General features: G+C 41.5%; 5 protein-coding genes across 5 annotated transcripts; 3 read left to right on the forward strand and 2 right to left on the reverse strand.

The window, feature by feature from the left end:
- The first annotated feature begins 515 nt into the window (after positions 1-515).
- LOC117563621 (uncharacterized) lies at positions 516-4,837 on the forward strand. The gene is made up of 3 exons (XM_034242021.2): positions 516-1,305; positions 2,975-3,184; positions 3,242-4,837. Exons 1-3 carry the CDS (start codon positions 1,130-1,132, stop codon positions 3,948-3,950), a joined length of 1,095 nt encoding a protein of 364 aa, XP_034097912.1. The 5' UTR covers positions 516-1,129; the 3' UTR covers positions 3,951-4,837.
- A 7-nt stretch (positions 4,838-4,844) lies between these two features.
- Positions 4,845-14,130, reverse strand: LOC117563620 (tiggrin). The gene is given in 6 exon segments (XM_034242020.2): positions 4,845-5,184; positions 5,248-8,343; positions 8,646-9,641; positions 9,643-11,933; positions 13,012-13,296; positions 13,953-14,130. Coding segments are annotated over 5 exon segments (6,705 nt in total). The 5' UTR covers positions 13,277-13,296; positions 13,953-14,130; the 3' UTR covers positions 4,845-5,127.
- A 1,261-nt stretch (positions 14,131-15,391) lies between these two features.
- Positions 15,392-18,238, forward strand: LOC117565091 (protein adenylyltransferase Fic). Its single transcript, XM_034244045.2, has 4 exons — positions 15,392-15,681; positions 15,742-16,577; positions 16,756-16,959; positions 17,419-18,238. The coding sequence occupies exons 2-4, from the start codon at positions 15,745-15,747 to the stop codon at positions 17,849-17,851; spliced, it is 1,470 nt and encodes a 489-aa protein (XP_034099936.1). The 5' UTR covers positions 15,392-15,681; positions 15,742-15,744; the 3' UTR covers positions 17,852-18,238.
- A 1,167-nt stretch (positions 18,239-19,405) lies between these two features.
- LOC117563399 (angiopoietin-related protein 7-like) lies at positions 19,406-20,422 on the forward strand. Its single transcript, XM_034241733.2, has 3 exons — positions 19,406-19,548; positions 19,603-20,223; positions 20,281-20,422. Exons 1-3 carry the CDS (start codon positions 19,460-19,462, stop codon positions 20,420-20,422), a joined length of 852 nt encoding a protein of 283 aa, XP_034097624.1. The 5' UTR covers positions 19,406-19,459.
- Positions 20,423-20,449: 27 nt separating this feature from the next.
- Positions 20,450-25,183, reverse strand: LOC117563397 (peroxisomal acyl-coenzyme A oxidase 3). Its single transcript, XM_034241731.2, is given in 10 exon segments — positions 20,450-20,823; positions 20,890-21,177; positions 21,239-21,393; positions 21,450-21,585; positions 21,587-22,199; positions 22,759-23,029; positions 23,086-23,305; positions 23,369-23,506; positions 24,530-24,686; positions 24,844-25,183. Coding segments are annotated over 10 exon segments (2,112 nt in total). The 5' UTR covers positions 24,867-25,183; the 3' UTR covers positions 20,450-20,712.
- Positions 25,184-25,354: the final 171 nt, after the last annotated feature.

Below are 25,354 nucleotides of genomic sequence, written 5' to 3' on the forward strand. Positions count from 1 at the left end.
TTGTTTTGAATAATGTTGTTGCTATAACAAATTTTATTATATTTCAAAAGATATTTTAAGCAAAATATGTGTCGATTTTTAATGGCCTGCAAGTGCGAGAAATGTGAGAAGAACACAGAATGTAAAGCATCAACTAGAACTGCTTAAATGTAAGCCTCAAAGCTAACTGTTAACATTTCAGCCAATAGCCTTCGGTCTCTTTCACTGTTATGTTAACAGCGTGACCCCACGCCATATTAACATGGCAGTTACTTTAACAGTCAGAAAGTAAGCAACAGCTGTATGTTAACTGCGAACCCCTTACAGCACTGTAAAGGAAAATTTACCATTATTATTACCCCGCCGCACACACGGCATTGTAGCTTTTTAACAGCACAAACTTTTGGGGCTTTTAAGCCTTTCAAAGCTCTGTGACTTTTGCCACAGTAAGCGAAAGCTTTCGACTTGACGCTTCCTTTTTGACTTCAGCTAGCAAAGTGACAGTTCACAAAAGCGAATGGTAAAAACAACGAATGCGCCGAAACAGCTGATTGTCAAAAGTCACCAATGTCGCACCCCGCTGGCGCAGCACCCACAAGCATTTAATGTCAGCTGGAAACACATAGAGAAGAAGCTTCACACGTCTTACTATCGCGACTGTGTTTCAGTTTACACACGAATGGAACGCAGTGGAATCATGCGGTGCGTCACCAAGTGACGTTCGCACGTATTCAAAGCAGACTCGGTCTCACAGTGCAAGTGTGTGTGTGAGTGAGTACGTCTGCGTTTGTGTTTATGTATGTGTAAGTGAGTGTGTGTGAGTGGAGTAGCATTGAAAAACGTTCAAGCCAGACAATAGCCAACAAGAAAAAGGAAGCAAGAAAAGTGGCAAACTGAGCCTTGACCTGAACCAATGCAAGTGCAAAAGCCAAAAACCAACAGCAACCGCAACCAACAGCAAACAACAAACAAAGAGGAAGTAAGCAAAAGTGGAAGAGACGCGTCATGACGCCCACTGCGAGTCAATTAATTCACGCAACTACAACAACAGCAAGAATCAGGAGCGAAAGTTAAAACAACAAACAAGAAATAATACAAAAAAAAATCCTGCCACAATTGGCGGCCTTGCAACAGCATCAGCGTGTGGAGCATGGGTTCATGTCTCGGCAGCTGTGTAGCCGCCAACTCCTCCGCGTTCGCCTCCGCGTCCGTTTCAGCCACGGCCTCGAACTCGAATTCCACAGCTTCAACGTCGTCGTCTTCCTCCGCATCGGCCACGAGCTCCACGAACTGTGTTACGGCCGCCGCCAACAGCTGGTATCTGTGGTAAGCCTCAGCAGAGTGCCCCTGTGGCACCTGCCACACACTCGCACACACACACGCGCATACAGTTAATTAAAATTTCATTTTGTTTACTTTGGCTCGCACAAAAGTATGCTATGCTATGGCCAAATCCAATAAGCGTGCTGCTGAGTCGACAATCAATACCAGCTTAAAGGGGTGGGTGGAGCTAATTAGCACAATTCGTGCGCGTTGCCCCATTAAGTGGCACACGACTTAATGGTGCGCCTTTAACTTTAAATTGCATTGCAAAACATAATTTCCCTCCCATTCGATGTCACGAGAGGGTGAGGGGGACGAGGCTTGCACCTTCGACAGGGTCAACAGCCTAAAAGTATGCAACGCTTGAGTGCGTGATGCCTGCCACACTAAACACAATACACCCCCGGCAAGGGGCTTCACACTCCACCCATACACACCACACACATATAAGTAAGTACACCTTGTATGTTTGTGTGTGTGTGAGTGAGGACAGAGGGCATAAACAACTCAAGCGAATGGCATTTCCGTTGTGACACCCATTTGATACCCTCCACCTTTGAATTGCGCACATGCAACTGTTATTTATGTTAATTATGTGACAACTATTGACTAAATATTTAGTACAGTTAGCGATTCAAACAATAATTGTTGAATAAATAGTGAGTGTTGTTTGCTATTCGAATTTAACAGCTGTTAGTTGTGGCATTAGGCTAGCTTGGAGAGTTTAAAACAAAATAAGTTGACTATTTGTAAAATGAATTATGAGGTATGAACAAATTTAACAGCTGTTAATGGTAGTATTAAGTTAAGCTATCTTAGTAACAGAATTATTACTCTATTAATATTTCTTGAACACAAGTATTTAAAATTGTTTCCCATAACAATTTAATAGCTGTTCTTGCAGTAACTAAATTAACTGTTAACAGAATATAATTGAGATCGTAGCTAGTAAAAATTTCAACAAACTTAGACATTCTTTTTTAAATAAATTAAAATTTTACGTTATATAATATAATAAGTATAATTATTAAATTTAGGTGGCCTTCTTTAATGTATAGTCAATCACTAAGTAGGTTAAGCACGTTTTATTATTTATTATATGAATTTAAGATCTGTTAATGTAGAAACACTATTAACATAAATTTCTAATAAAATGTCAACAGAATATGCGCTAAAGTTTTAAAGGTATCTAAAAACATAAATATTGTAGATATTTTTGCTTTGTATCAAACATTGTTATAATTTCAAACAGACCCTAAAGCGCATATACCCTAGCTGGGAAATAAAATACCCTTTTTCTTGTAAATTTTAAAGGTGGTTAGAAAAAGTAGAGGCTTAGAATTACTTAAACAAAAAAATATTAGCATAGCTCCACAATTGTCTACACTTTTATATGATGGCAAATAGATAATTGTATTGTATCATATATCAATAATACACTTTCGTTGTTTTAAACCAACTGCCAAATGAATTTTACTCCATTTTACAGAAATGTTAACAAAGCTCCACATTTATTTGCACCATTTCTTGATTAACATTAACTTCAATTTGACATAAGAGTTAAAAGAAACCCAACTTTTGATGTTACAAACAGAGTGTTAAAAGGATTACACTCTTCTTTATGACCACTCAAAGTGCAGCACAACTTAATTACATTGTTCAATATTTGCAGGCGTCGACCCAGAGCGAGAGGCAGAGCTCGAGCACGAGCAGGGTCCACCGATGAGCCGGAAGCGGAGCTGCTATCGACGGCCAGTGAACGTTGCCAGCGTCGTGGCCTTGTCTATCGCATCTTGAAGTTTAAAAGGAAGCAGCAATGTCCACAGTTCCTGGACAGATACTGGGAACAGCAGCCCAGCTATGCGAAGTTGCAAAACGACAGGTGAATAAAGACTCATAAGCTAGATAAACTTCCTAAATAACCTGAAATTCTCCACAGCGCATTGGCTGATATCCAGCTGCAGAATCTGGATGTGCACAAGTTGCTCAATGCCGCAGCGACGCCCAGCAAGGAGACGGAACTTCAGAGCTATGCTCGCATGGCCAGCTCAAGGGCGAGCTCGTCGCTCGACCTGGAATGGGAGCATGAATACTCGCAGCTGCGTCAGTATCAGCAGCGACAGCAAAAGGAGCAACGACAGCTGCAACAACAGCAGCAGCAGCATCACCAAACGCTGCAGGACACACCACCGATGGTGGCATCGCAAGCACGCTACGCTTCTCTGGACCAATTGACAACGGCGGCATCGCTTGCCGCCAGCCATGGACGTCATGCTGCCGCCGCGCGGCAAGCACGTTTGGGGCACGGTCAACGTTATGGCGGCTCCTTTACAGGCACATCCTGCTGCTCGTCCACACAGAACTCTTGGTCACACATATCCACGCCAGAGTCGCTTGAGTGGGACATTGATGCCGAGCAGGAGCAGCAGCGTCAGTTGCGCCAGGAGGACGATAACTTGGATGATGAGACCCTAAAGTTGTTGCATCAAATCGAACAGCTCAAGCATCACGTGCTCCAGGAGACGGGCGATGGCTTAAGCATGGGCGCAACGCCAGCTGTCGGTGTGGGCGTGGTTGTCGATGAGCTCACAGAAGGATTGCAGTTTCGTGCATCGCATTTCGGCGGAGTAGAGGCGCCTATTAGTTGATCAAAGCGAGATTAATGTAAATAACATAAAATCAAATAGCATATAGATTACGAGAGACCTACGAAAGACCTGTGAGGCAAGTTAAGATATCGAATATAACAATTAATAGCAACGCAGGAGAGTTTGAGGAGTATTTCAACAGTATTTTCATTATTTCAAATAAGATTCCCTATTTCACCTTCCATTTCTCTCTGAAACTGAACAAATTAAGAATACAAAGAAATCATATTTAAAGATAAGTAATTATTTTGTAGACTAGAAAAGCAATCTACTCCTCTTAAATTCATTCTAATGAATCTTAAGAATTCTTTAAAAAAAAATTCCGAATAACATTTTTTCCTATTCTCCAATTTATTGAAGTGTTTTCAAAAGAATCTCCCTTTTGTCTTTATTTTACTAATATGGAATTGAAAGTCATTTATTTGATTTTGACATTTCCACCGATACCGAAATTGCACTCAATATTTCTATAGAGCTATAGAGTACATTAAGAGTGGATTAAGAATTTTGTTTGTCAAAGAACTATTAAATAATTTAGAGTATTCGCAGTCTCTCTAGAATTATTTCTCTATCTAAATAAGAGACTTTAAGTTATTCTTAAGCATTCTAAGATTTTAGGTATGCGATATAAGAGTCTTTAACAAAGTTATAGCGCAATTTAAGTGCCTGGCAAAAAGAAAACATATTCAAACAAAACTTCCGTTTAACAACCGTTGAACCCGTCCCCGACCCACAAGAAGTAAACCCAAACCCACTTTTAAGGCCTTTCCGATCCATATCGCAAACGGAACAAAACCGTATTTGAACCAAAAAGAATCTATTCTATATAGTATTGCCTTTATTCGTTATGTTTATAAATATTTATGCTACCAAAGAAAGAATAACAGATACTACTGATAATTATATATTTTCAAAGTTTATTAGACAAAATGCAAAAACAAAAATACAAAGGTACGTCCTTATAGAGAGCGAGTATTACACATGTATCTATGTATGTATATTTAGTAGTATGTAGTAGATGCGGTCAACTGAAGACCTTACAACTTTTCCTTTAAGACTAAACTAACAGATTAAAGAAACGTTTCTAGAATTTTTTTGGTGTACATTCGTTTCTGGGGATTCAAGTCTTTCGCTGGCAGTTCTTCACATTTTGTTTTCGTTTTCGTTTTTTGAATCCCTAACCAAAGATGTCGGTTATTTTGTTCTTAATTTTGGCAAAGGTGCCGGGTTGAGTCTGCAATTAAAAAATTAATCAAGTGAGTTAACTGTTTTGATTTAAAATATATTCTGAACTCACCGATGTTTCAACTGGCTGTGCCTGATGCACCTGACCGTAACTGGCGCCTGGATTTGGACCTGAACTGCTGCCGTAGCCTTGACCCGTCAAATCCTCAACCTGATACTGACCCAAGTCCTGCTGCTGTTGCTGTCCAGCATCATCCCCAACCCTATAGTTGGCATTCCAATCGACTTCCTCCTGTTGCTGTTGCTGTCCACCATCCACTTGATCCTGACTCCAGCCCAAGTCTACCTCCTGCTGCTGACCCAAGTCTTCCACCTGCTGCTGTTGTCCCAAATCAGCCAACTCCGCCAGCTGCTGCTGCTGTTGCTGTGAAGCAGGCTCCTCGCCGGCGGCACGACTCCACTTGCTCAACTTGGCGCTAGCGCTGGCCGAGGAACCAGTTGGTCCGCCACTCGCTGATGCTGAAGCGACACCGCTCACGGGCACATTGAAGTTGTAGTCGGTGCGTCGGTATTCGAAACCACCACTGCTACCACTTGGCGAGGGAAGATAGGAGGGGGAAGGAGAAGGCAAGGGTGCTGGTGTCGACACCAAAGGTGCCAATGGGGACTTCGTTTCACCCTCGAGACCTGGCTCATCCTCGTTGTCGTTCTCCTCGTACACATGTGGAGGCTGATCGCCGCGATCCTTGGAGAAGATTGGTTTGTTCACAGCCGTGGCATCGGCGCGACCCTGATCGATAATATATCCACCATTATTATTGGTGGCAGGCAAATCAATCAAACCCTGACTGAGCAGATACAAAGTGCGACGCCAGATGCTCAACTCCTGACCATATTTGCTGTATTTGGTCTGCAGTTTCTGCAGGCGCCAATGCTGCTTCGTCTCTCCACTCTTGGTCTCCGTTGCCGTCAGCAACTTGCGATGGTTCAGATAGATGAGATAGTGCAATTCCTCGTCACGGAACTGCTGCAGTTCGCTGAGTGTGATGGCGTAGTATTGAGCCACCGCCGTGATGCGTTCAAACTCCTTAATCTGCCAGGCCTTGAGCTCGTGCAGCGTTATCAGATACTGCTGGGCCAAGCGCTGCAGTTTCTCTTCATCCTGACGTTGCCAGTCACGCAACTGACGCAACGTCATGTTCTGGGTGCCAATGAAATCGTAGAGACGATCGCGTTCCTTCTGCTGCCATGTGGTCAACACGTTGAGATGGCGCTGCTCGAGCAGCTGCTCCTTGGCCATGTTGCCAATGTAAATGCGCTGCACAGGCGCCAACTGCTGAAGTCCCACGCCATAGAGACGAGCCAACTCGTTCTGATATTTGCTATCCTGCGAGATGAGTTCAACCAGCTCCAGATCGGTGATGATGACGCTGGCGCCAATTTGACGCAAACGTTGACGTTCCTGCTCCTTCCAATCGCTGCTTACAACGCCGCCATCGACAATCAGACCCATGTCCGCAAATCGCTGCAATTTCTGATGGATAAACACACGCAACTCCTCGACGGTGATGCGGTACTGTATGGCAAGAGCGTTGACATCACGCAGCAACAGCTGCTCCAATGCACTACGGTTGATTGGATGACGGATGACGGTCTGGTAAATGCGTTCCAGTTCCTTGGATTGCCATTGCAAGCCGGAGCCCTGTTCAATCTTGCGCAAGTCCAACAGTCGCTTCAATTCGTCCTTGTACCACAGTTTCAATTCCTCGATCCTAATTTGATATTGACGAGCAACATCCAACAGATGCTTTTGGTCATTCAGCAGCTTCAGCTGCAGCTCCTCGATGGTCCACTTTTGACGACGACGCAGCTGCTGATTGAGCAGATCCTGAATGTACTGTTGCTCCTTCAGCTGCCATTCCTCGACGGTCAAGGAGCCAGTGATGAGGCCCTCCTGAACCAGTTGCCTGGCCGAGTTATTCAGCCACTGATGGATCTCCTCGACAGTGATGTGATACTGCACAGCCAGACGCTCGTGAGCCGGACGATTGCGCACCAAATACAACTCGAATTCCTGCCAGGTCATGGGCTTCAAGTGCGTCTCGCTGCGCAGGCGTGCGGTCAAATATTCCTTCCATGGTTGGGTTTCGCTCTGTTGATTCCAGATGTTAATCTGCTCGTACCGAAAGTTGTCCTGTGGTTTCTCGATAACACCGATAAGCGAAAGCCTGGCAGCCTCCTTTTGCACCCATTCCTCAACCTGTTCCACGGTCAAATGGTAATCGTTGACAATGCCATTGAGACGTTGTTTGTCACGCTTCAGGAAGTCCACAAACTCCTGATAGCTGGTCGAGTCCTGTTGCTGTTTCAACCAATTGTTAAAGCCGCTGCTGATCTGCTTTTGCCATTGGGTTTGCTGCTCGATCTGCACCAGACCCGATTGCTGCAGGCGTTTCAGTTCATCGTGCAACCAATGATCAACTTGATCAATGCTCACATGATTTGTTTGTGACAGACTCTCCAAACGCTGATGATCCTTGCTCAGTTCGCGTTCAACCTCCTGGTAACTGGCATCCTGTTGATGCTTCAGCAGCAACTCAATTAGACGCTCTTGCTCGGCAATCTGCCACTTGGTCAGATTCTCAACCTTGGCATTACCCGTGGTCTTCAGATTGATCAGTTGTTGGCGTAGCCATTGCTCAATCTCCTCCACATTCACAGAATATTGGTTGGCCAGCTTCTGGAGGCGTTCGCGTTCCTGCTGCAGTTCCATTTCGAACTCTACATAGGTGATGTGTGTCTGCTCCTTGATCAGACTCTGCAGGCGCTCCAGTTCCGTCACCTGCCAAGCGCTCAGAGTCTTCAGTGAGTTCTCGGTGCTACCGCGCAGTCTCTTCAGCTCAGCAATCATCCATTCCTCAATCTGTTCAACATTCAGACGATATTGATCGGCCAATTGATTAAGATGAGCACGATCCGCAAGCAACTTTTGCTCGTATTCCTCAGTGGATAAACCGTTCTTGAACTCGGCAATCATGGACTTGATGTAATCGCGTTCCACAAGCTGCCATGCCTGCAACTGCTCGACCTCAAACTGCCCCTTCTGGCGCAGATCCTCAATTACTTGCTTCACATACGTCTCAACCTCCACGACGCTCACGTGATGCTGAGCTGCGAGGTTCAACAGGAAGCGACGATCATTATGTACCTGTTTGGAGAGAAAAGAGAGATCAATAAGGGATCAATAAGTCAGCAACATAGAGAGAGATAAATCTTCCATAGAAAGTAAGTTAATATCGTAAGAGAATCCCTTTGACAGAAGAGGACGGTAAAGTGGAGAGTTCAATGAGTAAGAAGCAGACAGGCAGACATTTCTCAAAAAATAAGATGAGTCAATAAAGAGATACCTATGTTATTACTTTTGCAAAGTAGAAGAGATCAAATGGGGCACGAGTTAATAGAAAAAGAAAGGTCGTATTGAAAATGGTAATATTGAATTTGTTCATGTACCTTTGCCTCAAACTGCTCCAGGGTAATGTTGGACTGTGATTGCAGCAGTGCCAGAATGCGTTGCTGCTCCGTCTGTTGCCAAGCGGTCAACTGCTCAATGTTGAGCTTACCCTGCTGCTTCAAACGCTCGATCTCGGTCTGCACCCAACGCTCGATCTCCTCGACCGATGTGTGATACTGGAAGGCCATTGTCTGCATGTGTTCACGATCATTGCGCAGCTCAGCCTGCAGATCCTCGGCATTCCATTGCTTGTTCTGCTTAAGCAGCGTTTCGAGACGCTCACGCTCCGCCAGCTGCCATGAGGTGAGATTGTCGATCTGAAGTTTACCCTCATCACGCATGCGGGCAAGTTCCTGCTTCATCCAGCTCTCGATCTCCTCGACCTGCACGCTGTATTGACGCGCCAGCTTCTCAAGCAGCTCGCGATCCTGTCGCAGGCGAGCCTCCAGTTGTTCGGTGGATTTGTATTGCTGTTGAGCCAGGTTCTTCAGATGGAGACGCTCCACCTCTTGCCAGTTGGTCAAACGTTCGCTGGGCTTAAGCAGACCCATTCCAATGAATCGTTGTTCCTCCTTCTTGACAAACTGTTCGATCTCCTCGATTTGCACATTGTGCTGCATGGCCAAACTCTGGAGACGTGCACGGTCCTCGAGCAGCCACTTGTGGAACTCCTCAACGGTGTAATCGCGTTCCTGTACCATGTTGGTCAGATTTCCACGCCATTCCTGCTGCCAGTTCTGCAGACGTTGCATCTCCAGCAAGCCATCCTTCTGCAGTTTCTCGATCTGTTGCTTGATCCATTGTTCGATCTCCTCGACACGCACTTGGTTCTGTTGGGCAAGACTGTAGAGATGTGTTTGGTCCTTGCTGATCTTTGTCTCCAGCTCCTCGATGGACAGATCGTTCTTGTTGATCAAGTCAAGCAGACGTTGACGTTCGATCTTCTGCCAATTGTTGAGCTGCGTCTCCATGTGCAGTTGTCCCTCACGCTGCAGAACGATCGCCCTCGGATTGAATCCATTGTTCGATCTCCGACACCTTGACATTGTAGGTCTTGGACAGATCATTAAGACGGGCACGATCAGCGAGCACTTTACGCTCAAACTCATCGATCGAGTATTTGTTGTGCTTCACAATATTTGCGATCTGTTGACGTTCGGCCAACTGCCAATCCTTGAGAGCCTCCGCCTTGAGCAGACCTTCGTTCTGCAGACGCAGCAATTCCTGCTTGAGCCAATCTTGAATATCTGTCACCTGAATCTGGTATGTGTTGGCCAGCTCAAAGAAGTGAGACTGATCCTTCTTGATCTTGGCCTCCAGCTGTTCGACAGTCAGGGAATTGTGTTGCACCAGCGACTGCAGACGCTCGCGTTCTCGTTGCTGCCACGTGACCAGCTCCTGTTGCACATCCTTCAACAGACCCTCGGACTTGAACTTGTTGAACTCGCTCTTGATCCACGACTCAATCTCATCCACACGCACCTTGTAAGTGCGCGCGAATTGCTCCAGACGTGCACGATCATTGATAATAGAGGTCTGGAACTCCTCGATAGTCAACTGATTCTGAGCAATAATGTTGCGCAGATTGGCGCTTACACTGATCTGCCAACCCTTGATGTGATCCTCTAACTGCTGCTGGCCAACCAACTGCAAACGCTGCAACTCCTCACGCTGCCAACGCTCCAGTTCATCAACACCCACACGATACTTGGCCGCCAGATTCTGCACATAGCTGCGATCCTGAGCCATCTGCTGTTGCAGCTCGGTCAAGCTGCCGCGATGTTGCTTCAACATGGTCTCCAAGCGAGCACGTTCCGAGCTCTGCCATGCACTCAGGCGAGTCACCTGCTCATTCTGCTCCTTGATCAAATCGCCAATACGAGCAACTTCACCGCGCAGCCATTGAGTCTGACTCTGCATATCACCCTGGTACTTGATAGACAGATCCTTAAGACGCTGCTGATCGGATCGAATTGAGTTCTGGAGCTGGGCAATCGTGGCATTGTGCTGACGAATCAACTCATCCAGACGCTGCTGTTCCTGGGCATTGTCCGCAATCAGGGAGCTCGAATCGGGGATGGAGGAGGACGCCGGAGATGGCACTGGCACGCGGGGACTCAGTGATTCATTGATCTGGTTGAAGTGTGTGTAGAGACGGGTTAACTCCTGACGCTGCCATTGCTGCAATTGATCCGGTTGAACACCATAGCTCAAGGCCTGCTGACGCAACTTGGCGGCGTTATCGTGCTGCCAACGAGCAAAGTCCTGGCTGGTGTAGCTATTCTGATGGACAAGCCAATCGAGACGACCGCGCTCCTGTCGCTGCCAGCTAGTGGTATCCTGCACCTGAGGCTGATACTGATTCAACAGCGCCTGATAGCGGGCCAGTTCACGACGATGGAATTCCTGCAGTATGGGCAGCGTGGTCTGATAGCGATGGACCACACCCAGCAGACGATCCTCCTGTTGATGCTGCCAGTCCTCGAGGCGTTGCGGTGTCGTCAGATACCAGAAGAAGTGCTCGCGTTCCTCACGCTTCCATTGCTCATCGCGTGGCAAAGCGCCAGCGGATTGATGGCCAAAGGGACGCTGATTGTCATAGACGAGTTGACCATCGACCCAACGTTGCTTCGACTCGGAACCATCCACAGAGCTGGTGCCGTCCGAGTGTTGGGTGATTGTCTTGTTGAAGCGCCTCACAGTGACCGTTGAGGTGACGGGGGCAGTAACCTGACTGTAGCTGGGCACTTGGTAGCTGGGCGCATTGAAGGCGGCATTGTGAGCACCGTGACTGCCATCCAGATTCACCACAGAACTGTAGCTGACAACCGTTGGCTCCATGCGTCCCGAAATCCAATCCTGCACCGACGACTGTTGACGCACCGATGTCGATGAGCTGACTGGCAGAGAGATCTGTTTCTGATAGTAACCAGCATTGTTTCCATAGGTATTTGTCAGCTTAGTGGCCTCGGTGCAGTTGCGATGCACCACATAAGTTTTTCCATCGATGATCTTCACCTCAGTGGGGTAAGCGTAGTTCTTTACCTCATCGAAGTTGCTCAAATCCACAGCCTGGAAGGGATTAAGATCCACAGTCTGCTGTTGTACATCGCCAATCGCATAGCGTTCCAGCAATTCGCCAGCCTTCACATCGAAGAACGCTGGCTGTACTATGTTGCTGTAGTTTATCAGTCCCTGGCGCATGTCGCTCACCAGCTGCTGGCTGACCTGCCGGCAAAGTGCATCCAGTTCACTGGCAGTCTTTCCACTTAGCTGTTGAATACTTGCTGGTAATAAAAAACAAACAATATAAATTTTAATACATACAAAATAAATAAATAAGAAAAGATAATTAGATTTTCAGTTCAATCTTCTATTTCATGGCGGACATATTAGAAAATCTTATTTGTTTATGTTTTTAGTAAAGATTATAAGCTTTTATAAGAAATCGCGATTCTTGTACAAAACAAAGATATAAACTCATTTATTTAGAAATAAAGAATATATTCTTTTTAATATTTATTTACTTTTAACTTTATACTACAAAATACTCATCCTACATATTTATAATTTTATTAGGTCAAAGAATCATCTTTAAGATTAAATTCAAATGTAGGGACAGGGTCAATAATATAAATAGTAACATACATACAAAACAAAGATGTAAAGTAATTTATATAGAAATAGAGAATATATTCTTTTTAATAATTATTCTGCATTTTTAAGATTATGCTCCAAAAATAATCAGTTATCAGACAGTATTTAACTGTATAGAATTCTAAATGTTGCCATTCAAAACTTTAATATATAATGACATGATGTGACAGCGCAAATTAATACATCGAACTCATCAATGATGTCACGATTTTTTTTAGCATCAAGTACCAAAAATAATCAAAAAATTGTTGAGCTAAGCCTACAAAAGTACAAAAAGTCAAGGAAACAATTTCCTGCCAAGTTGTTGTACATGGTCATGTTTTTTCGTCAATTAATTATGTTATCACTAAGTGGACCGATTAAGGTGTTAGTTTGGCCCCAACATTTAAAATTGGGCTGACTAAACAGCAACTAATTGAACTCTAGATGATCCCCATTTATCTGTAAATGATTATTATACTAGCGATGCTAAGAATCGTTCAGTAAAACAAAAATATATTAGTTTCAGTATTTTTGACATTTTAAAATTTTCAAATATTTTTAATTTAAAATTAAAAGAAATCTACAAATTACGAAGAATACGCTAATCTTAGCTTGAAGATCAATAATTGTAATTCATAATTTATCAATGTTATCGAAAGCAAAAGTAATTTCCCATTTATATCGGTTTTCCTATAGTATTAATTATCAAATATGATTTGAACTTACCACTCCAACTGAAGGAATGTCCGTGACCGTTGCTTGCACCTGTGGACATCGCATTATACTCCTGGGTCAGGTAATTGGCAAATTCGCGCACCTCTTTTAAATGGCTGTAGGCCCAGCTACTAAGCTGTGGTGTGGCCTGATGTAAAGCCTGGGATTGTCCATTGCCAAATGAGGATGAGGAACTGTAGCTGCTTCTATAGCTACTGAAGCCCTGGCAGCTGACAAACAGCGCCAAGAGCAACGCACACACACCCAGACCTCTCATTCCAAGGGGGGTGTTGCTGACTAAAACGCAGATCAGAAATGAAAAACTATGTCATTCATAAATAATAAATGGGTTAAACAATTGTAATACTTATAGTACACATACGAGTACAACTATAAATATGTGGTATATTCAGATTGAAAGCTCGATTCGAATTGAAAAAGTTTTTGGCTGCGTCGAGACGTTGATAAGACGTACGTAACTGAAATCTAGTCCAATATATATATATAGTCTTTGGATTATCACTGAACTGAGGGTCATCAGAGGTTAGCCAAACAGATAATGCGACTTGACGTTGCTTTTTTTGTTAAACTTTTTGCTTTTCAATGGAAGTCACTAACACATATGTTATGTGTTCTTTCATCTTCCATCCGGTGGATGTGTTGATAAGTCTTTAGTGACGACGTGGTATAATTCTTTTCAATAACCAAAAAAAAAGAAGTAATATGCAATGCATGTGCTATCGATTAGTTCGTAGCACCTTGAAGGCAAAACAATGTTCCATTTGGGTCACATCCCGAACTTAATTTTTATTTCTGGAACAACTAATTTTGGGATCCGCCCGCCGCAGGTTGGGCATTGTCTATTTTTGGACTGCATTCTATTGAAAAGTACTACTCTGTATGACTGAATAACTGCAATTTTGAATTGTTTCAATAGTATGCTGTGTACTCACTCTCACTTAAGATCGGCACTGTTTTTTTTTTGTAGTTAATTTAGATACGCGACTATCTAAATTATACTATCAGTTCACAAGGATTGTTCAGTTCGTTTAGTTCACACTTTCACACTATTCCCGCTTTTTGGACCGGATCACAAGACGATGCGCTGCGTTTCGTTGCGCTGCCGAACAGCAACTGACAGCCGAGCGTATCGCTTAAAGCTTTTATTAGAAAACTAGACGCACTGAGAGGCTGTGAGACAGTCAAATTATATTTATTGTGAGAGCGTCGCGTTCGTTCGTTGTTATCAATGGTCGCGCGAAAGATTTTTGGAAAAACAACGAAAAATGCTATAAGTAATAACTAACAAAAAAATATACAAACACTTTGAACGTCATCGTTTGAAAGCCCCCGAAGAACCGGTATATAAGTGTACGGGGCATGGGATCTTCTCTAATGAGCTCATAATGCCATTTGTGACTCACAAGCCGGTAGCTTCGGGCACTGCTTTGATTTCATTGACACCAAATCACAATAGATCAACAATACAGTGCCCAAAAAAAAAAAAAACAAATTATAAAAAAATAAATGAACTCTTTGCGAAATTTTTATAAATGATCTCATATATGAGTTGCACTTACATGACAGCAGCAGCAGTAACAAAGCTTGTGCGGGCGGACAAGTATTTTAAATATTTAAAAGTGATTCAAAACAATTAAGAAGAAAATGGATGGATAGCTAACTAGATGCATCATATGCAAATTTTACTGACCTTGCAGAACTTTTAAATTTGGTCATTTTATTAGAATTTGAAACCGCAGAGGGGAAAACCATCCATATATGTAGATATATGCCTATATAACATCCTAGTTGCTGTTTACATTCGAATTAAGAACTCGTTCCTTTCATTGCTAACCACAAATTAATTAGCGCATTTTGAAAATCACGACTGATAATATTCCATGATAATGCCAAACTAGAAGATACCCTGCATGCCTAAAATACTATATTTTCCACTTTTCGCCGATGATGCCAAAAATAAAAAATGCAGTAAATCAAGGTAAATATTGTTTGGAACATGTCAAGGTGACAGATGACAACAATAATTGCCTATAAAAATCTAAATAAATAAATTGAAAATACGTAAATAGCCAGGTGTGTTAGTCACTCAAATTGAGTGTTCTTAGAATTAAGTATGTGAAGTTAGTAATATTTTGCAAATAAATGAATTAATTAGCTATATCCGGTTTTGATTTTGGCACATATTTCGAAATGAGTAACAAGCTTAGGATCTGTTGGCGCCATCTGTTGGTCAAATAGCTAAAACACGCAATCGTGCACCCAGCGGCAAAAATGTGTACTCACAATGCGAAATCAGCTGAAATAAACATTTTGAATACTTTCAAAGAAATTACTGCTTTATAAAAATAAAGTACATGTCAAAAGACTTTTTAAATTAAGAAATAACTATTTAAATATTCAATTTTTATTATTCAAGTTGAACCTGCTGCTCTACCATCTATTGTGAATATAGTATTTTGTGGTATGCTTTTTCGGTATTCATAAGAAATACGGTCACGCTATTAGTATCAATCAAATACGTGGTTTTGTTTATCCAAGCTGTATGTTTGTTGCTTTAGTACGCCCACAAAACAGCTGAAATGCATTCGCGTTGCCAAGTGTACAAAATTAATGTAAAACATAAACATCTCCACAACTAAACGAGGCCACAAACAACAAATAGTGAGTGAAACATTGGTGACAACCGTTGCAGTGTAAATTATAATCGACTGCTGTCCACAGGTTATGGCGACGTCAGAGGCTACGACGCCACAGCCAAAGGAGCCAACGTTTCACTTAACATATCGTTTTGCGCTGTTCTTCATTGCCGGCAGTGTGGCTGCATTTGCCTTCCACGCACTCACCTCGAATAGCTCCCCATGGCGGCAATTGCATCATCTTCCCGCAGCGCATTATTTACAGACACGCGACGAGTTTGCCGTGTATTCGGTGGATGAGCTGAATGCATTCAAAGAGTTCTACGACAAAAGCGTCAGTGACAGTGTTGGTGCCAGTTTCTCGGAAGCAGAACAAACCAATATCAAAGAGGCTATGGGTGCACTGCGTCTTGCCCAAGAAATGTACAGGTTGGGTAAGGATGACAAGGCTTTGCGGCTCTTTGAGCACGCTCTCGCTCTGGCGCCCAAACATCCCGAGGTGCTGTTGCGCTACGGCGAATTCCTCGAACACAATCAACGCAACATTGTGCTGGCGGATCAATACTATTTCCAAGCGCTTAGCATTAGCCCCAGTAACACAGAGGCTTTGGCAAATCGTCAACGGACTGCCGACGTCGTTCAATCGCTGGACGAGCGTCGTCTGCTCTCATTGGATGAGAAACGTGATGCGTTGTCCGGCATCCATGAAACCAATGCGGCGCTACGTCGCGCCAAGAAAGAGGCATACTTCCAGCACATCTACCACTCAGTGGGTATCGAGGGAAACACCATGACGCTGGCCCAGACGCGGTCAGTACTGGAAACTCGCATGGCTGTCGATGGCAAGTCCATCGATGAACACAACGAAATTCTGGGCATGGATCTGGCCATGAAGTACATTAATGCCAGCCTCGTACAGAAGTAAGTGATAAATTATAAGTATAAGGACATTGTAAATCCATGTCCATCTTTCTTTCTGTCTGTCCGTTCATTTAAACATGTATATCTCACAGAGTATAAACGCTAGAGACACCAAACTTAGTGACAATTGACGTGTAGGTTCTAATTTTGCTTATACTTAACTGAAAATTAATTGCAGATTGGAAATTACGCTGAAGGACATTCTGGAGCTACATCGCCGTGTACTGGGCCACGTTGATCCCATCGAAGGTGGTGAGTTTCGTCGCAATCAAGTCTATGTGGGTGGCCATGTGCCACCTGGTCCAGGAGATTTGGCGCTGCTTATGCAACGCTTCGAGCGTTGGCTTAACTCGGAGCACAGCAATTCGTTGCATCCAGTCAGGTGAATATTTTGATTATTTTTAACTTTTTATATATAAAAAAATTGACAAAATTCAGTTTTTAAAAGAATTTATTTGAAGTTTACGAACTTATATTTTCCATTTAATTAATTTTTTTGTATAAATTGATGAATTTCATCACATTTATTTTTATTTAAAAAAGAGAACATTTAATAATACAAATTTTTTTATTTTGTTTGGTAAAATATAAATGTAACGAGTATATGGCAAATACGGCCAACCTTAAAACTTTTGTTATTATCGCCTTCCAAAAGGATCATTGCCCTTAAATAAAAAAAAAATACTATTCATTTAAGAGTTAAATTATCTCATAATTAGTTTTTTTATTCGAAAAATAATGAAAATGCATTAAATTTCGTTCAAATTAATCATTGTTGAAGAAAAACTATAAAATTTAAGAAAATATTTTAACATTTAACGACATCTTTTTCATTCCTCAGCTATGCTGCTCTTGCCCACTATAAACTGGTGCACATCCACCCCTTCATCGATGGGAATGGACGGACCTCTCGTCTCCTTATGAACACGCTGCTCATGCGCGCAGGTTACCCGCCCGTCATCATTCCCAAGCAGCAGCGCAGCAAATACTATCATTTCCTTAAGCTGGCCAACGAGGGCGACATTCGACCCTTTGTGCGTTTCATAGCCGATTGCACAGAGAAGACGCTGGATTTGTATTTGTGGGCAACCAGTGATCTGCCCCAGCAAATACCCATGCTCATCCAAGCGGAGAGCGATAGCGGGGAAATAGCCAAGCTGCAATCGTACAGCACTGTCTATGAGACGGCCACAGATTCAGGGTTAAGTTCAGATCCTGGGTCTGGTTCAGGATCAGATTCTGATTCTGGTTCCAGTGGCAACGGAACTCCCTGACACTGCTCCAGTAATTGGTTGCTCAAGTTAGTTAGCCAATTGTATTTTGTATATTATGTGTGCTAGTTTCAATTCTGTGTATATTTCTTATTTATTCAACAACAAATCCGTTTGTCAGACTGTGATCGTATTTAAGTTAAAAGAATTAACCAAAAACCAACAACAACAAAATGTTCTCTCGAGAGCATCATAACGTAACGCACAAAGAACTACATACTATAATAATAGGTGAAATGTAACAAAAATTAACGAATTATTCGGAACCTTTTTCAAAAATTGTTTCTGTACATAACTACACTAAATGTAGTGCAAACGATTTGAACCGAACTATCAATATTTAAGTGAAGTGCAACAAATAAATAAACAAAAAGTAACAAACTACAGAATAAATACTATATATTATTAGAATCTATACCCGCAAGGACCTCAGGGGTGAATCATTATCTTGCAGCTTATATTTCAATATTAATTAGAAAATTGGAACTAATACATTTTTGATCAAATGCGTTTAACCCATAGCTCGGAAATAACTATTAACCAATTCATGCGGTCTCAAAATAAGTGTTCGTCACTGAGACTTTGAGCAAAAAGTCTGATTGAATTGCTCGATTACAACTTTTGCTCGCGGTCAGACGGAGAACAGTTTTTTCTGTTTTCGTTTGGTCGGCTCTATGATACAATAACACATGATACAATTATTGTATCATGACCGAAACGGTATAGGGTAGTAGGGTATTATAACTTTGTGCCGACAGGAAATGTATGTAACAGTTAGAAGGAGGCATCTCCGACCCTATAAAGTATATATATTCTTGATCAGCGTCAACAGCCGAGACGATCTAGCCATGTCCGTCTGTCCGTCTGTGTGTCTGTCCGTATGAACACCTAGATCTCAGAGACTATAAGAGATAGAGCTATAATTTTTTTTTGCACGTAGATCAAGTTTATTTCAAATTTTTGCCACGCCTACTTCCGCCCCCCGCAAATAAAAAAAAAACGAATAACAAGCGTAATTTTAAAGCTAGCTGCGAATTTTTGTGTATACAATAATGTCTATAGTATTTATAAGTCCTGAAAATTTGATTTCGATGAGATAAAAATTGTGGAAGGTATTAAAGAAAAAAATAAAAGGCAAAAACGCCTACTTACTGGGGGTCTGAGTTGCTTTATCCGACAATTTGGTATATTGTGCCGTCTATGGTATATTTTGAATGTGGTACTATACGTATATATAAATATCATTTGGTATATATTTATTATTTTTGTAGTATTTGCGGTATATTTTGAAAATAATACTGCAATATTTTGTTTTTATTTAAAATGGTTAGTGGGTATCTCACAGTCGAGTGTGCTCGACTAACTTGTTTCGGTTGTTCTCGTGAACAGAGCGTAAGGAAATAAACGGTTAACAGTTATTTGCTATGGTTTAACCTATTTAATTGTGATTTCATAGCTGACATTTACTTCTTGAGATTCGTTTATAACAAAATATTTAATCACAAATAACCAATGCAATTCTTTCCAAGAATGTGAGAGAGACTTTCCACAATTTTTAAATAATAAATTAGCTATTTGGATATGTAAAATCATTTATCTTCAAGTGTTGCAATGGAGTGGACGTGGATAACTTTCACACTTTTAAGTTTCACAATTTTCAATTGTCACTGCAATTCGGGGCAAAGTGAACTCCAAAGAAGGTATTTCAATAATAGGAATAAACTGTGATCTTTACTGTATAGTATTTAATGCAGTTTGATGGACGAACTTCAAGAGTTTGATAACCTGACGTGGCAGTACATTGAGGAATATGAACACGATCTTAGCACCCTGAAAGTGGCTAATATCCTGCAAGAATTAATTGATCGCAATATTACTGGCCATTTGCCATATTTACGTTCCTGTCCCGATCGCCAAGGCATCTTTAAGATCAAAGTTAATGCATTGGAGCCGTTTTCGGTGCTGTGTGATGCAAAAATAGCTGGCCCAGGTTGGATTGTAATTTTGAAACGTTTCGATGGCTCAATAAATTTCTTTCGCAATTGGAAGCATTACCAAGAAGGATTTGGAGATTTATCAAGTGAGTTCTTCATAGGATTAGAGAAGTTGCATGCTATTACCTATGCGAAAAATCACGAGCTTTATGTACACCTCGAAGACTTTGATGGCAACACACGATATGCTCGCTATGACCAATTTGTAATAGGAAACGAAAATTATAAATTGGAAATGCTGGGGAAATACACAGGAGATGCAGGTGATGGATTGCGTAATAATCAGAATATGAGGTTTTATACATTCGATAAAGACAATCAAAACCAATGTGCTCAAAATCGAATAAATGCCGGATGGTTTGACATCTGTACCGTGAAGCAGTATGTAACATTCATGATCGAAAACATTTTATTATAATAATTTTGTTATTATTTCAGAAATCTTTTTGGAATCTATTTAGAAGGATATTTTAAACAAGTTTTTAAATTTAAAGGCATTCGATGGGATACTTGGCATGGTGAAGACTACTCTCTTAAGTCAGTGCAGATGATGATAAGACCCAAGTGCGCCTGCTCCTGAATTACATTACAATTAAAAGTTACAATATTGAAGTTTTTGTAAATACAACAAGAGTTTTATTAATTTACTTAGCAAAGCTGGAAATATGTTTGTGATCTATGATCAACGCAAATATTGCACACAATGTATATCACGCATTAATACGAAGCTGTTTAAAGTACACGTCAGAAATGAAAGATCATGTGTAAGTGTGGATATTTAAAAGGCACTCGGCTAATAAAACTTAATTGACTAAGAAGAGATGTAAGACTTTTGTTTCTTGTGCAGTGCCTTTTGTGCTCTTTATCATCTTACAACTTGGCGCGTTGCAGATAATTCTTATAGGTGACATCACGCCACCAATAGGGACGCTCATAGACACCAGGAGTGGACACAATGGTGCGCTGCAAATGCTGATAGACCTATATAACAAAAAGAAAGACCATTAGATAATATAACAAGTACTTTTGTGATTAAAAATTATTTACATTTCCATCGCTCATGCCCAGAGGAGAGTTAAGAATAAAATCGGTCGGTGCAATGGCATCGATGAGGCCAATCGCTTCATTCTTGAGCACCGGCAGCTGCTCCAGAATGCCCGCCTGATAGAGTTCAATGTGGGAGCTATTACGGAAATAGCCGCCCTGATAGAACAACGATGAGTATTTCGTAATCAAGTTGGCGCCGTAGAAGGACAGCACCTTCAGCAGCACCTGCTGCTCAGCTGAAGCCGGCAATGCGGTCACAAATTTGTAGAAGACATAGTATGTGGTGCGCTGCATAAAGAGATTGAATTAGTTTTCAATGCGGCGACAGGTGAACAAACAAGAGACTCACCTCAGCATAGATGATTGATAACTTTTGTGCGGCAAAGACCTGCAGATTGTTGCGTGTCTCGAAGGCATCCTTGCCGGCAAATTGCAACTGCTCGAAACGCTTCACAGTTGCATCCAGTTGCCAGGCGGTGAGCCAATTCAAAGCTTTCAATAAATCTAAAATAAGAGATTGTTGTAATAATGTGAATATAATAACTGCAATAACTACATACTGTGTACATCCAGAGCTTCGGCAACATTCCGCTCCTGAGCTTGTGTCTGCAACACGACATTCATATCGCCAAGGAACGAGACAGTCTCGAGGGGCGAGGCATCCACAAAGTTGGCATTGTTGCGACGCAAATTCACGAAGCCAATTGGAAGCCTGCTGAATGAGCGTATTATTTTCGCCTTCATAAGTGCAATTGGCATCGTTGTCGTTCCTCAAGTCACCCAGACCCGTCGCCTTCAGATAACCATGTCCGCCGCAAGCTTCACGACACTCCTGGATGCCATCACGTGCCGCCCATGTGGTGTATGGCTTGAGGGCCGATGAAATGGCATGAATTTCCATGCCCAACTTCGACGTATCCTCACCAGTCATATTCTTAATGGTCATGTTCATGTTGGCATTGCCAATCCACATCGTTACCACACGCAGTGCCAATGCGGTGGTCAAATGTGGCAGCAGACGATACTGTTGCGACTGATACTCCAGCACTGGCCACTCCAGCTTGCTGTCGTTGGGACCAAACTGACGTCGACTGGCCGAATAACGTGTGGCAATGGTGATAGCCTTGCTCAATGCCACATAGGTGATGGCAGTGATGTTAACACGTCCCGCGGACAGAGCACCGAGTGAGGCGCCAAGTCGTTTGCGCTCGTCCTTAATGGGGGAGTTGTAGTTGCCCTGGGGATCGATGTCGCCGGTCTTCGAGAGCAGATTGGCCCTGGGAATGCGATACTTATTGAACATGACAAAGCTGCAAGAAGATTTTAGAAATTATAATTACTCCTTTGAAAAACAAAATAATTTGCTTAGATATAAGTTGCATCTAAGGTAAGCAAACATATAATAAAGCGAGGCAGGTAATTTTAAATCATTTTTTAAGACAGTTAAGTGAATTCTTTTATATAAAGAAATACAAATCATTTAAAATATAGAACAATATTCTTCAAGTTTCAAGAGTCATCAAATATTATTTCAAAGCAAATCAAATATACTATATAATGTATCGCGACCAATTGTCGTTAGCTGAATCTTCTTACTGCATCGAGGAATAAATCTAAGCACTGTCTTTCAATACAAATGCTTAAGTGAATCCAATACTATATAGATGAATATGTACTTTACTGCCTCAATTCTTAACTGCACATTTTTTCTAAATTAAGTAAATAAACTTAATTTAAATGAATGCATTTTGAAGATAACTATCCGATTTGTTGTATTCAAAAAGGTACTAAGGCAGTAGGTTTAATAAAAATTAAATAATACAGCTAAATGTTCAGAGTAAATAAAAGAGAAGAAATTTGTATACTAACCCATTGTCAATGCCATTGAGACCAATCTTCTCGCCCAAATCGCCAACAGTGACGCCAGGGAAGGCGATCAGAGTACGTTCATCGCGAATGGGGACCAGGAATGCGTTCAAGCCCTGATGCTTGTCATCGGGCACATACAGCTGGGCATAGACAATGGCATGGGTGCAAGTCTTGCCCAGATTGCCAACCCAGCACTTGGCGGCCTCAAAGTCGGGTGTGTGAATGATAAACTCCTGCGTCTTGTTGTCATACGTGGCAGTTGTGCGCATACCTAATAAATACATATGAAATGTGATATGTGTAAACTTATTTAAGAAATTCACTTACCATTTGCATTGGTGCCGTGAGATATTTCGGTGAGTGCAAATGCACCCAGTATGCGATTATCGGCTATTTTGGCCACATACTTGCCCAGACGCTCGGTGCCATTGGACACCAATGTGCTAGGAAACATGCCATTGGACAGCGAGAACTTGACGGAGAAACTAAAGTCATAGCTGAAGATGGCCTGGCTAAAAGCCAAGAGTAAATGAGGCGCTGTCAGAAACTGCAAGAAGCAAAAGAAGCCAAAAGTTAGTCAGTTGAATGGATCAAATAAATGTTCAATTACCTGTTCGATTTCAAAGAACTTTTGTTCCCACAGCAAATGATGACGCTTGTTGGCCAATTCTCTGGTGCGTTCTAGGCTTGCTGCTTCCGGCTCACGCTGGAAATCTGGATGTTTTTCCATCCATTGCCAAACTTTGTGCTGTTTTTGTTTTTGGGTAAAATAAATGCAAATTTGATTAGAAAATATTCTTTAGCCTTGTCACATATTTTTGCAAATAGTTTTGGAGATAAGCGATCCCGTAACATCTGCCTCAAAGTGAAGAGCTTTTACGATTCTTATCAGTTTAGCCCTGAACTAATCAAAATCTAATCAGTTATCAAATGTCAAAAATTCTAATTCCATATTGCAACCATTTAGCCGAGTTTGTTTGGCGGAAATATACCTCCAAATTTATTGATTCTTTAGCAATTTATCAGGGTAGCTGCACTCTATCTTTGTGTTTATGAATTGCCTTCTTTGAATAACTTTCTAATTTATTAATCCTAATCTCTACACTATTCAAGTGAAGAGTTCTCTACAGTCTTATCAGTAATAGCAGTGAACTTATCGAAAACCATTCAGCAATGACATTTCAAAACTGTTCATTCAATATTGCAGCAAATTAATAAACTATATTATGTGCTCGACGTGGGAGATACTCATTAAATATATTCAAATTCAATTGTTGAAATTAAATTAATTTTTTTAAATCAAATTATCAAAATCGCGAAGAACTATTTAGTTGTTATTCTTTCTTTGTTTGGAATACTCAATTACTTTTAAATAGCATTCTAATTTATTGCCGTAACTAAAGTTCGTTGACTTGTTTATTTCTTATTTTAAGAATGATCTTTTTGGAAATAGAATGAATTTATTGTGCATAGTCGAGAATATGAATATTTTTTTTGACTATCAATTCATTAATTATTAATGAACCAATTAGTTAATAGTTGCTTTGTGTTGGCACAAATTTCTAATAGTCTGGAAATCTACCAATAACGAGTATAACAACAAATAACTAGTAGCTAAAGCAATGATTAAGCTAAACCGATTAGTCCCTAATAAATGATTGAGCTGTACATTGAACTTTGTACCGCGCTCAAAAGCTTTACAATTAATCGCAATTCTTATTAAATGTCCATACTCTAGTATTTCTATATGGTATATGAAAATGGTATCTACCTTTAGTCGTATGTGCTCTTCGCCCTCGAGCAGCACATTCAAGCGTTTGTAACAGAACGTCGCCTTATCGCGGTACTCGTCCAAAGGTCCACTGCGAAAGTCGGGAAAAATCCTCTTGTCATCGTAAATGTTTGTCACCTCGACATCCTCTTGATTCCTGTAATAATCCACAACGGAATTTAGTATACTGCTTAAACTTGATGCAGCTGCAGTGATATCGTCTTGTTGTTTATGCGCCATTGCATCGATTTAACAGACAAACAACAACTGCATAGTATTTTGAAGTCACTTTTCTGCAACATTAAATTACTCACTTGGCACCTCGAAATGCAACCATGTTTTTGTTTTCTACTTTGCTGTGGTGTGATGCGTTAACGGTCAGCGATTGACTTCAACTGTTTTCACATTTAATCGCGTTGAGCTATTTAGAATAGTTTTAGCCACGCAATTGCCGCTTATCCGTTTCTCAATAAAACAAAAACACTGAAATAATTCTTCACTCCTGCGTTGCCAATGAAAGACCAAAGTTGCAAACCACTTAGCCACAACTGATAAGGTGTCTGATAAGATGTTTGCTTGGGCCAACTTGCAAAGTTAGATTAAATGTGTGCATGTTCTGTGACTAGGCCAGCAATAGTTGTTTATTTATTTATTTTTAGCAGCCAAAACAAAAATCAATTGGCCTATGAATCAGCTGCTGCTGCTTCGTGTAGTGTTGTACAGCGCCAACATACTGCTGTTTGTTGTATGGTCACTCTAATCGCGCGCAATTCAAATTACATATACAAAATACTGTTGAGCTGAAATTTCTTAATCTTAATATAA

The sequence above is a fragment of the Drosophila albomicans genome, chromosome 2L (assembly GCF_009650485.2).
Source record: "Drosophila albomicans strain 15112-1751.03 chromosome 2L, ASM965048v2, whole genome shotgun sequence".
Classification (NCBI taxonomy): domain Eukaryota; kingdom Metazoa; phylum Arthropoda; class Insecta; order Diptera; family Drosophilidae; genus Drosophila; species Drosophila albomicans.

Excerpts from the sequence above, each read along its gene's own strand:
- LOC117563621 (XM_034242021.2), top strand. The coding sequence starts at position 1,130 with ATGGGTTCATGTCTCGGCAGCTGTGTAGCCGCCAACTCCTCCGCGTTC. Across the intron at positions 1,306-2,974 it reads GCCAACAGCTGGTATCTGTG|GCGTCGACCCAGAGCGAGAG; the intron begins GTAAGCCTCAGC and ends CAATATTTGCAG. Across the intron at positions 3,185-3,241 it reads GCGAAGTTGCAAAACGACAG|CGCATTGGCTGATATCCAGC; the intron begins GTGAATAAAGAC and ends AATTCTCCACAG.
- LOC117565091 (XM_034244045.2), top strand. The coding sequence starts at position 15,745 with ATGGCGACGTCAGAGGCTACGACGCCACAGCCAAAGGAGCCAACGTTT. Across the intron at positions 16,578-16,755 it reads AATGCCAGCCTCGTACAGAA|ATTGGAAATTACGCTGAAGG; the intron begins GTAAGTGATAAA and ends AATTAATTGCAG. Across the intron at positions 16,960-17,418 it reads AATTCGTTGCATCCAGTCAG|CTATGCTGCTCTTGCCCACT; the intron begins GTGAATATTTTG and ends TTCATTCCTCAG.
- LOC117563399 (XM_034241733.2), top strand. The coding sequence starts at position 19,460 with ATGGAGTGGACGTGGATAACTTTCACACTTTTAAGTTTCACAATTTTC. Across the intron at positions 19,549-19,602 it reads CAAAGTGAACTCCAAAGAAG|TTTGATGGACGAACTTCAAG; the intron begins GTATTTCAATAA and ends TATTTAATGCAG. Across the intron at positions 20,224-20,280 it reads GACATCTGTACCGTGAAGCA|AAATCTTTTTGGAATCTATT; the intron begins GTATGTAACATT and ends TTATTATTTCAG.